The following is a 9,548-nucleotide window of genomic DNA, read 5'->3' on the forward strand; positions in this document are numbered from 1 at the left end:
TACAGAGGCGTGATTCTGGGATGTGGGTCATTGACCTTTTTCACAAAGATCACAATCATCACTTCGAGCATGATGATGGGGGGGAAACCCTTCCTACTTTTCAAGTTAAGGCTCCTAGATCTGCAAAATTGACGGTTAATGTTTCTCATAGACGAAAAATTCATCTATTCAAGGATGTTGAACATGCCTTCTCCTGTTCTTCAGGAATTATTGATTCAAAGCATTTAAATGAGAGAGGAAACGTAATACCACCAAGGGGTGAGCCTTGTGTTGGTCTGGAGTTCAATTCAGCAAATGAGGCATATCAGTTTTATAATGCATATGCTGCAAATGCAGGATTTAGAATACGCATTGGTCAATTGTTTCGATCAAAAAACAGTGGTTCAATTACATCGAGGCGATTTGTGTGCTCTAAGGAGGGATTTCAACATCCATCAAGATTAGGCTGTGGGGCGTTTATGAGGATCAAGAGGCATGAATCTGGAAAATGGGTTGTAGACCGCCTTAAGAAAGAGCATAATCATGATCTTGAGCCTCAACCAGATACTCAAAAAAGAAATCTAATAGTTTCCAAAAGGTTCACAGGGGAACTGAATGGTGGATTCGAAGGCAAGGAACCAGTTAACTTGAACTACGGGATCGTCATCAAGAGAACTCGGGAGAACAAAATTGGTAGTGATTGGTACCCAGGTCTTTTTGAATATTTCCAATCCAAGCAAGCAGAAGATACTGGATTCTTTTATGCTGTAGAAGTCGAGAATTCTAACTGCATGAGCGTTTTCTGGGCAGATGGAAGGTCTAGATTTTCTTGTAGTCAGTTTGGTGATACCATTATCCTCGACACTTCATATAGGAAAAGTGCTTATGCGGTTCCATTTGCTACTTTTTTTGGAGTTAATCACCATAAACAACCTGTTCTTCTTGCCTGTGCTTTAATTGCTGAAGAATCTGTGGAATCCTTCTCATGGCTGTTTCAAACGTGGCTTAGAGCAATGTCAAGTTGCCACCCACTTTCAATAATTGCCGATCAGGACAAGGCGATCCAACAAGCAGTCGCCCAAGTCTTCCCCCGAACTTTACACTGTTTTTCATCGTGGCAAATCCGGAAAAAGGAGCAAGATAATCTTAACATGCTGGATGAAACTTTTAGATTTGAGTATGAAAAATGCATTTATCAGAGTCAGACTGCTGAAGAATTTGATGTTGGGTGGAACATGCTTGTGGGAAAGTATGGGTTGAAAGACAATGCTTGGTTTAAAGAGATGTACATAAAGCGTAATAACTGGGTTCCATTGTTCTTGCGGGGAACATTTTTTGCAGGCATCCCCACGACTGACAATTTCGAATCGTGTTTTGGTGCAGCATTCAATGCTCAAACACCACTTGCAGAGTTCATTTCTCGTTACGAAATTGGGTTGGAGAGACGCCGTGATGAAGAAAGAAAAGAGAGTTTGAACTCTCTAAACTTGCAAGGTTTTCTGCAAACAAAAGAACCAGTAGAAGAGCAATGTCTAAGGCTCTATACTCACGCAGTGTTCAAGGTGTTCCAGAAAGAACTCCTGCACTGTTACAGATATCTTGGGTTCAAGATTTACGAGGAAGTGGCTCTCAGCAGATACCTGGTGCGTCGCTGCGAAAATGACAATGAAAAATGTGTAGTCACAGTGATATCGACAAACCTGACGGTGAATTGTAGCTGTAAAATGTTTGAATACGAAGGGATACTGTGTAGACATATTCTAAGGGTGTTCCAAATATTAGGAATAAGTGAAATTCCACCCCGCTACATCCTACACAGATGGACTCGAAATGCCGAGTATGGAACATTGCAAGATGTGGACACAGATGGTGGCCCTCAAGAACTCAAGGCCGTGATGCTATGGAGTTTGAGAGAAGCTGCTTGTAAATACATTGAGGCTGGTGCAACATCTCTTGAAAAGTACAAACTTGCATATGAGATCATGCGAGAGGGTGGAAGGAAACTCCGTTGGCAAAGATAAATATGGAGGTTAGATAGATATCTCTGTTCTCAATTTTATACTGCATGCACATGCACTATTTCTTCTTCTTCTTTTTTTTTTTTGGTTGGTCAGTGGATGCATGCACTTCTTCTTCTTCTTTCTTTTTTTTGGTTGGTCAGTGGATGACTTTAGATTGTGATCCAGAAACCATGATATTGAGTTGTGGGGATGATCCTTTTCTGGATATGTCATACCTGAATGTTTATAATATGTAAATGAAAAGAATTTGGATTACTTAGAATGAGTTTATATTTGAATATAGCGTGAAACCAAGCATAGTTCAACTAGTTAAACTAAAAGGTTATAGGCTCGAATCCAGACCCTCGTATATTGTTGATTCTTTGAAGTGATACAACTCGTATAATACTTGAAGATAGATCAATTTTCAGGGCAGTCGTCTAGACAATCACCATGAACTTATAAACAACAATTATCCAAGCCTTTTTTTTAATTTAATTTTGTATTTTCAAGCTCACATGTTATAAGATTTAAAAAGAAAAAGGCAAACAAATACAGGTGACATATCACCTCAACATCAAATCCACACGGAATCAATACATGAAAGAACACAATTAGAAAATTAAAGAATTACAGAAAAAGAAATCAAAAGGGTGTTTGAAGTTCCAAGCTATTGGTTTGTACATGTATTCATGCATGTTTGGTTCAAACCCTTCCTCCAATTCGGTTGCTACTAACAATCATCTCTTCAACCCCAACTTGGATAGCGCCTGTGCATAACAATTGAGTTGCACTTGTGATGATTGTCATTACCTCCAAAGTCCTCTGTGTACAAATACAAATATTCCACATTTCAATCTTTCAATCATAGAACCATCTATAGAACCATGTGATTTATAGAACGATTTCTAGTTCTATAAAGTAGTCTTGGCCTTTCAATTGTCGTTTTATTTCTAGTTTTATTAGTTCGTATTACGTGGATTGATAAAGTAGAATAATGTATATGAACCACGTATGCAACTATGTTAACGAGATCGTATAGCGATATAGAAAGTACCAAAAAGGAAAAACAAGTCATTAAAAAACCCTTCCTTCTTTAGGGTCTAGATACTTGTGTACTTGAAAAGCTTCTAGCTTGAAGACTTGAAATTGGAATCTAACAAACATTACCCAACAAGCTTCTTCAAGAATGAAAGTAAGAAAAAAAGTTAAAAAGTGGGAACTGTTCCAAACAATGCCTGCCTTACCAAGTTTCCATCTGTCCAACCAAGTTCAATTTCTTTCCATGCAAACCTGGAAAACAGAGTAAAGAAAACAGTAAATTATTAAATACGAAGTTCATAATCAAATTACCATTGGAAAACTGATTTATTGTAAAGAGAACAGAGAGGGAAAAATTACCCCATAGCAAGAACAGTGACTGCCCAAGTTGCAAGAGAGGAAACAGATGCTGTGTGTACGTTTGAGGCATTCCATTTTGAGACATTGGTGATACCTGTGGCTGATGTTGCCATTCCAACAATCCCAGCAATCAAAGAGAAGATAATAAAGAATCCCGTCGCCATGTTTCCGATGGGGAAGTACATCGGAAACAAGTGGGCTGGCAGTGTCAACGTTGATGCTACAAATTCATACAAAAAGAACATTTAGAGAGACCCAAACTTACTACTAACATTCGGATTTGTTGTATATGGTTGATAAAGTTGGAGACGTAAGTTGAAAGTTACCTGATTCAAAAGACTTCTCTAACGCGTGATTTACCGCCCACGAAGCAATGACAGTGATGATGAAGTAGAGTACGAGATTAAGAACTAGAAGGACGGAAACTGCAGATTGCACTTGAGTAGCCATGGATTTTTGGAGCTTAGAGAAGCCAAGAAAGAGAATGAGAGAGAATGAAGTCACCTCCTTGCCCTGAGTTCATAAGATAGATGATATAAAGGGACATACATATATATATTTAAGCCAGAAGTTGTTCTTTTCCCACAAAAATCAAAGAACAGTTCATCTCCAGGTTAAAAGTATTCCTTTATTTCATAACCAGAATGAAGTTTCTTCAGTTCCAAGGAACGGCCAAAGTTCCTTTCCAATTGTTAAGCTTGCCTCATAAGGGAGCAAAGAACAAGATTCCATTCAAACTAAACCAAGATTGAATCATTGGAATAAGAGATAAGGAAGAAGGCTGTTCAAGAGCCATGTTATACAATCATTTTCTATCTCTAAAGTAAAGATAGAACAGCTTTTGATCCACAAAACTCACTTGGCTAGAGAAGAAACACAGAATCAATATTTAGTTGTTTTAGTACTTGTATTACCCTCTTTCTTTTTTAGAAATGAAGTTTGTAGTCTGCTAAACAATTTAGAACATGTCACGGTAACTAGATCGATGATTGAATCCATTCGTAAACAACTGAGAGGTATGCGAAAATTCATAACCAGATGGTAAGTGATCAAGAGGCACTGTCCAAATCGAATTGAGTAAACATTCAAATAAAATGAACATCTGCAAGGTACACAGATGAAGTTTCTTTTTGCTCCAAAAGATTATTTTTTTTTTTTGTTTTTTGCATGAATGATTGTTCTGAAAAGCTGACTGGAAGACTTCAAGACCTTTATTTACAAAAGGTCTCTCTCTGCATAATCTAACAGAATGAGGGAAATTCTTCTCCTTGGTTGGTAACTTAACTTAATCAACTGAGAACTTTGCCCTCAAGACCAAATATGACTCATTGGCTCTAGACCTTCAATGCCAGTTTCTGAGCAGCAAGTGCTTCAGCTTCGAGTGTTGGCTCCCACAGTAGTGTTGATTCTGCCAGCAGTGAGGTCACGACGTATGGGTCCATGTTTGAAGCGGGACGTCGGTCTTCCAAATAACCTATTGCACGACAACATCACAAGGACATAGTACAATCAATGAAGTGTCACTGCCAAGAATTCTATGGTTCATAGAGTATCAGATAACAGAAGCAGACTCCAACATTTGAAGAAAGCTTCTTTGGTAATGCAAGTGGTTTTTACTCCTAATTTCAGTTTTCTCATGTTCAGAGAAAATGAAGCTAAAATATCGCTAAAGCGGGAAAAAAAACCCGTTTATACGCTCGTTAGACTTAGTGCCTTCTTGTTATTGAACAACAGTGGCAACATCTTTTAAATTAGCTCCATATTATTGAATAACGAAGAACGAATATTAATAGCGTTTTATTCCTGAAATGATATAACACATACCTTTGCCTTCTTTCTCAGTGTCACGTCCCACACGGATCGAACAACCACGGTTAGCCACTCCCTGCAGTTGAAATTTTCAAACTTGTTCCAAATAGTATTTGTTCAGGACAAAAGAGTGTGTAGCAGATGTTCAGACATACCCAGGAAAAGGAGTTGATACTTGCTGTTTCGTGCTTCCCTGTCAACCTCCTCTCATTTCCTTCTCCATAGGCACTGATATGCTCCTTGTGGCGAAGAGACAGATTCAGAATAGCCTTCTTTATGACTTCAAACCCTCCTTCCTCTCTCATGCTCTTCGTACTGTAAATGAATGGATTGCTCATCAATTCTAGCCACTACGAAGACATTTCATTGTTGTACAATGATCATATTCAATGAAAGGGAATGCATTCAAGTACCTGTAATTGGTGTGGCATCCTGCTCCATTCCAGTCACCCTGCCCATGAAATGAATCAGACAAGTCCACTTAACCAGTCCATTCCAAGAGTAAATTGGACCTAAAAGTTTAAGGTACCTCAATTGGTTTTGGATCAAGTGAGAGAACCACCCCAGCTTGCTCGGTAATTCTCTGTCAAGACGGAGGAGGAAACATGAGTCCACACATAAACCCAACTAAAATCTCGGTCGAGGAGCAAAGCAACTCGACCCAAGCATCTTCCTCGAGCCCACCACTTCACTTTCACTTAGGCCCGAAAAAAGTCAGTGGGGGAATAGACTCAAGCATCTTATTTACCGAGGAGCAAAGCAAACATACACTTCCATGTTTTTACTGATCTACAGTCAGAAATCTATTTACTCTCAACTTTATCAATATAAGGTAACTTCCTATGCATTCACAATTCTGTGCCAAGCTAATTGCAAACTACTTACAGTAAAAAGTTATAAGTTTTATTCGAGGATGACGAAATGAGCAACGTTATCGAGATTAAAGAGAGCATCTATTCGAGCCTGGTAATAGAGGAAGTTTAGCCCTTCAAGGTTTCATACCTCAAGAATGTATCTAGCACACCAAATATGATCTCCTGCTTCAATCCCAACACTAGGACCAACTTGAAACTCCCACTGCATGGAACATGTAGTTAATTCGAAGGATTATATGAGCCGTAGAATACCGCTCGATTCGACAAGATTAGACATCAGTGAGAACAAGAGAGAACCTGGCCAGGCATGACTTCTCCATTGGTACCACTAATGTTGATCCCGGCGTATAAACAAGCCTTGTAGTGAGCATCTGATATATCTCGACCAAACGACTTATCGGCCCCGACACCACAGTAATAAGGACCCTGCCATGAACAAGATATCATTGCAGATGAAGTTAATATGATATTGTACAATGAAACTATAAAGATCAATATCAAAAGAACTTCAACCTGAGGTCCAGGATAAGCTCCAACAGGCCAACCTAATGGCCACTTCACATTTGTCTGAAGTAAGGTGTACTCTTGCTCAATTCCATACCTAAATTACAATGGTTTCAGTACTCTGCATGGTTCTACAGGGCACACTTAAGTTAAATGTATGACTTAATTGGATTACTAACCAAGGAACTTCATCCACAACCTTCTTGTTGCTGAAAATCTCAGCAGCTCGGTGGCGTTTGTTCGTAGGGATGGGCTCACCTGCTGGTGTGTATGCATCACAAATCACCTTCATTGGATGACGAGACCGTTAACATTCCGATATATGATATCGAAAACATACAGACTTTCGTTCTATGAGCAATGATTCTTAGAACTCACCAAAATATTGTTGCCACCACGGAAGGGATCCTTGAAAATTGCTTGAGGACTGAGGAACACATCAAATATTAGTCAGATGAAGATACTAAATGTTATTATAAAGACAAAGATCTTAGATCATACTATAGAATGACTTCACTGTCTTCCCCAGGTGCTTGTCCAGTACTAGATCCATCGTAGTTCCACTTAGGTAGCTCAGATGGATGTTCAACAGGCTTTGAAATGGTCTGATTGTAAGAAACGATGAACAAAACTCAGAATAAGAACAATGAGGATCAAATGAATTGAAGTGATGAATGTTTATTGTATACTCAGAAGCAGAAAACAGCATACCCTTGACTTACTACGCAAATCAATGCCAGATCCTCCAATCCTATGTGAAAAAACGAACCAAATAGTTTCAGATATGATGAACTTTTTGTTCTAATGAACACTCTAATCTGCTGTATGCTAAGTGAAATGCAGGTTAAGGAAAGATGAAGAGAAATACCAGATATATTCAGCAATGATCTTGTCAGTGTATGGAGTAACGTCCAGTTTTAGCAGATCTTCCATCCTGTTTATGGTGCTACCATCAGATTTGAGAGCCAAAACTCTGAATTTTGCTGAGCTTTTCACACCTCCTTTCTTGCTCTGCTTCATAAGTAAAGAACTCCACATCTTGGGGGTTATGGGGCTTCCACCCATTGAACTCTGTTTAGTTCTCAGTTGACATTGAGTAGATGGAGCTAAAATCTGAGCCATTTCTTGCACCTACTGCTTAAATGAGAGCATTCAAAGATCAAAACAAGTTCAAAACTACATTGTTTCAGGAGAGTTCAAGCCATCAAGTGAGCTATTCCATAGTTTCATCGATCCAAAATGATGAACACAAGGAAAACACATTTAGAAACAATCCCATGTAAGAAAACAGAGCATTTGACAGTAAAACGTAGCCACATTTCCCTAAATCCATGAACAGACACAAACCCAGATAGCGAAAACTCAGGAACTTACAAGAGAAGTGCCGGAGAGTGGAAGGAAAATCAAACCCAGAAGTGGATTTCTTCGTCGATAATGGCGGATGAAGAACAAGGGGATGAAGATTGCAGGATAGAGATAGAGATAGAGCGAAGATCCTACAACCATATAAAAGGGAAGTGTTTAAAAGAGAATTTGTTGGCTTTTGGGAAGTAGATAGGGCTGCGAGATGAATGGAGGAAATTGGATTTTGGGTTTCGAGATATAAAAGGTATTTTATGGAAATTTGAGGAAGGTATTGATTATTGAAGAACACTGCATCATTTGATTGGTTTCAGTATTAAATTATTAACAGTTTATGCTTTTCTTAGCCGAGAACGACATGGGGTTGCAGAGAATCTTGTTAATTTAGTCAACTTTTCCTTTCAAATAATTTATTTATTGTTTCTTTCAATTTCCAATCAATAATAAAATTGTTCCGAGTAATTACTTGATATCTATGTTTGATTTTTTTAAGTCATCTTAATCCCGAACATCATAAACAAAAGATCTAACCAAACGACCACGTTATTAAGAAAAAGTTGTCATATTGAAGTTTCTAAGGTAGGTAATACAAACTTCCGTTGAATACCAAATTAAAAGAAACGAAAACATTTTCTAACGTATCGAGATGCCTTTAGAGTATTGAGATGAGCTACCGAATTAAAAGAAACGAAAACATTATCCAGCGTACCGGGACGCCTTTCACGTGAGTATCTACAGCCACAGATAGTGTCGAAGCCCCGGAAAGTAGAACTTTATTGAGATTTCACTTAGGAGTAGTATGATAGTAATAGTAACAACCATGTTGGATATGAAATTTGAAAGTTCATCAGCATTACCATGGTGGAGTGGTAAATATAAACCTTCCCTGGAGCAGTCAGTCCTGTCTATGCTGCCTGAAGTTATTGTTTAACTCAACTGTCTAAACAAATTTGAAGCTCATAAGGTTTCAGTTCAACTGACATTTGGGTATTAGAACGAAAAACAAAATTTCGAAACTCGTTAACGAGTAAGAATCGCAGTATGCAGCGGTAGCTGAATGAAATCAGACTTTGCCATCTTCAAGTGATGATTATCACACCTGCAGGAGATGATAACAGCGGTAAGTTAAGGCAAACGAAAAAATTGTACCGAAAAGAGTCTCGGTCGAGTAACGAGGTTTGGATGCCAGTTCACGGGGCTCTCTCCTATGGCGAACTCAAGGACCTGATTGTACAACCAATAAAACAGTGTTGTTGTTCCTTGGTTTTAAAAGATAGTTGAGATTATAAAAGATTAGATTGAGTTTGCTGATGAACATAGCATAGCATCAGAGTCCATTCTGTTGGCCTTGGTAATCTACAATGTTGGTTTCAGTGTACATTTTCAAATTTTCTTATATCAATATGTTAATACAAGTCAGTTTTGGCGAAAGATAAACCGACCCACGTATGATCCAAATTATAGATCTGTAATAGTTCAAGCCCATCGCTAACCGATATTGTCCTCTTTGGGCTTTCTCGTTCAGGCTTCCCTTTAAGGTTTTTAAAACACGTCTCTTATAAAAGGTTTCCACACTCTTATAAAGGGGATCTCACAATCCACCCCCCTTGGGCCCCGA

The 9,548-nt window shown here is 38.6% G+C and overlaps 3 protein-coding genes across 4 annotated transcripts; 1 reads left to right on the forward strand and 2 right to left on the reverse strand.

Annotated features, from left to right (window-relative positions):
• The first annotated feature begins 8 nt into the window (after positions 1-8).
• LOC111786028 (protein FAR1-RELATED SEQUENCE 7-like) lies at positions 9-2,255 on the forward strand. The gene has a single exon (XM_023666379.1). It carries the CDS (start codon positions 21-23, stop codon positions 1,998-2,000), a length of 1,980 nt encoding a protein of 659 aa, XP_023522147.1. The 5' UTR covers positions 9-20; the 3' UTR covers positions 2,001-2,255.
• Positions 2,256-2,451: 196 nt separating this feature from the next.
• LOC111786030 (membrane protein PM19L-like) lies at positions 2,452-3,955 on the reverse strand. The gene is made up of 4 exons (XM_023666383.1): positions 3,707-3,955; positions 3,381-3,600; positions 3,227-3,272; positions 2,452-2,804 (listed from the first exon to the last, which is right to left on the reverse strand). Exons 1-4 carry the CDS (start codon positions 3,828-3,830, stop codon positions 2,685-2,687), a joined length of 510 nt encoding a protein of 169 aa, XP_023522151.1. The 5' UTR covers positions 3,831-3,955; the 3' UTR covers positions 2,452-2,684.
• Positions 3,956-4,382: 427 nt separating this feature from the next.
• Positions 4,383-8,103, reverse strand: LOC111786029 (glutamine synthetase leaf isozyme, chloroplastic). Of its 2 annotated transcripts, none has more exons than XM_023666380.1 (14): positions 7,943-8,103; positions 7,437-7,702; positions 7,280-7,319; positions 7,070-7,173; positions 6,947-6,995; positions 6,748-6,854; positions 6,578-6,665; positions 6,362-6,490; positions 6,192-6,266; positions 5,719-5,772; positions 5,603-5,640; positions 5,345-5,504; positions 5,205-5,265; positions 4,383-4,854 (listed from the first exon to the last, which is right to left on the reverse strand). In XM_023666380.1, exons 2-14 carry the CDS (start codon positions 7,688-7,690, stop codon positions 4,715-4,717), a joined length of 1,299 nt encoding a protein of 432 aa, XP_023522148.1. In that variant the 5' UTR covers positions 7,691-7,702; positions 7,943-8,103; the 3' UTR covers positions 4,383-4,714. The 2 variants fall into 2 exon arrangements, with proteins under 2 accessions (XP_023522148.1, XP_023522150.1); XM_023666382.1 differs by having other exon boundaries at positions 7,437-7,705; positions 7,943-8,093.
• Between the last annotated feature and the right edge of the window lie 1,445 nt (positions 8,104-9,548).

This window comes from Cucurbita pepo, unplaced genomic scaffold (assembly GCF_002806865.2).
Source record: "Cucurbita pepo subsp. pepo cultivar mu-cu-16 unplaced genomic scaffold, ASM280686v2 Cp4.1_scaffold000942, whole genome shotgun sequence".
Classification (NCBI taxonomy): Eukaryota; Viridiplantae; Streptophyta; class Magnoliopsida; order Cucurbitales; family Cucurbitaceae; genus Cucurbita; species Cucurbita pepo.

Coding starts and splice junctions, on each gene's coding strand:
- LOC111786028 (XM_023666379.1), top strand. CDS start 21: ATGTGGGTCATTGACCTTTTTCACAAAGATCACAATCATCACTTCGAG.
- LOC111786030 (XM_023666383.1), bottom strand. CDS start 3,830: ATGGCTACTCAAGTGCAATCTGCAGTTTCCGTCCTTCTAGTTCTTAAT. Junction 3,601..3,706: donor AGAGAAGTCTTTTGAATCAG/GTAACTTTCAAC, acceptor ATGAATTTGTAG/CATCAACGTTGACACTGCCA. Junction 2,805..3,226: donor GTTGGACAGATGGAAACTTG/GTAAGGCAGGCA, acceptor ATTTGTACACAG/AGGACTTTGGAGGTAATGAC.
- LOC111786029 (XM_023666380.1), bottom strand. CDS start 7,690: ATGGCTCAGATTTTAGCTCCATCTACTCAATGTCAACTGAGAACTAAA. Junction 6,996..7,069: donor GACAGTGAAGTCATTCTATA/GTATGATCTAAG, acceptor TGTGTTCCTCAG/TCCTCAAGCAATTTTCAAGG. Junction 5,266..5,344: donor GTATCAACTCCTTTTCCTGG/GTATGTCTGAAC, acceptor TTTCAACTGCAG/GGAGTGGCTAACCGTGGTTG.